At 43.4% G+C, this 1,078-nt stretch overlaps 1 protein-coding gene across 1 annotated transcript; it reads left to right on the top strand.

Annotated features, from left to right (window-relative positions):
* Window positions 1-288: 288 nt before the first annotated feature.
* SARC_14096 (hypothetical protein) lies at window positions 289-956 on the top strand (the record flags this gene model as incomplete). The annotated part of the gene is made up of 2 exons (XM_014291771.1): window positions 289-440; window positions 754-956. Coding segments are annotated over 2 exons (355 nt in total), but the record flags the coding sequence as incomplete, so codon positions are not given.
* Window positions 957-1,078: the final 122 nt, after the last annotated feature.

Below are 1,078 nucleotides of genomic sequence, written 5' to 3'. Positions count from 1 at the left end.
TTTATATATATATATATATAGATATATATGTATATATATATATATATACGTATATATACTTACACATGTCGGTGCTTGTGTATCTGTGTTTGTCCTTATGCACTAGTGCGGGAATGTGATTTTAAGTTTGTATTTCTGTGGCTAGTTGTAGTTGTGAATGGGCTGTTATATATATATATACATATATTCATTGCACCAAGATATCACCACATACGCCATAGTCTACTGACCTCTACGTTTTATATCTATGTCTGTGTCTTCTCCTCCTTCTTCTGTGGTCGTCTCCAGAGAAAGACAACCATTCGTTGCACCAAGATATCACCAAATACGCCAGTAGCTCCACTCCCGTTTCGCCGCGGACAGCTGCACTCAGCAAAGACGGGAAATTTAAAAATAGATCAAGCTTCACGGTTGAGGAATTCAGTCAAGATGCCTTCCAGGTAGGTAGACCTCCGTGTTCTGTATGTACCGAGTCCTGTACTAAAAATAGAACACGTTCGACCCCTGACGAATCGGGTGAAGATACATAATAGGTAGGTAGATTGTGTTGTGCTGAAAGGAATGTGCACACTTAATCCTCTATCCACACTCCATCCTTCTATTATCATTCCAATCACCTACACTACACCTAATCCTCTATCCACACTCCATCCTTCTATTATCATTCCAATCACCTACACTACACCTAATCCTCTATCCACACTCCATCCTTTCACCTACACTACACCTAATCCTCTATCCTTCTCCTCACAGGATCTCGACCGCACCCGTTCATCGCTAGACCTCGCCGATCTCGAGCGCAAACTGGTCACAAACGACTCACACGTCGTCAACAGATCCCGAGGACTGTCTACAAGTCAAGAGAACCAGCCCATGCCACCCCCCACCTCCACCCCATACAAAGCACAGGACGAGACGATCCACGAGACAGTCAGCCGGAAGACCTCCACGTCATCGTATGTGGTGGGGTGGGATGTGTGTGTGTGTGTGTGTATGTATGTGTGTAGGTATGTGTATGTATGTGTGTATTTGTGTTGTGTGTTTGTATGGATGTGTATTGTGTGTATATGTATGTATG

This window comes from Sphaeroforma arctica, assembly GCF_001186125.1.
Source record: "Sphaeroforma arctica JP610 unplaced genomic scaffold supercont1.4142, whole genome shotgun sequence".
In the NCBI taxonomy this organism is placed as follows: domain Eukaryota; class Ichthyosporea; order Ichthyophonida; genus Sphaeroforma; species Sphaeroforma arctica.
Note: the sequence above shows the minus strand (reverse complement) of the source record. Positions and strands in the feature narration are given on the sequence as shown.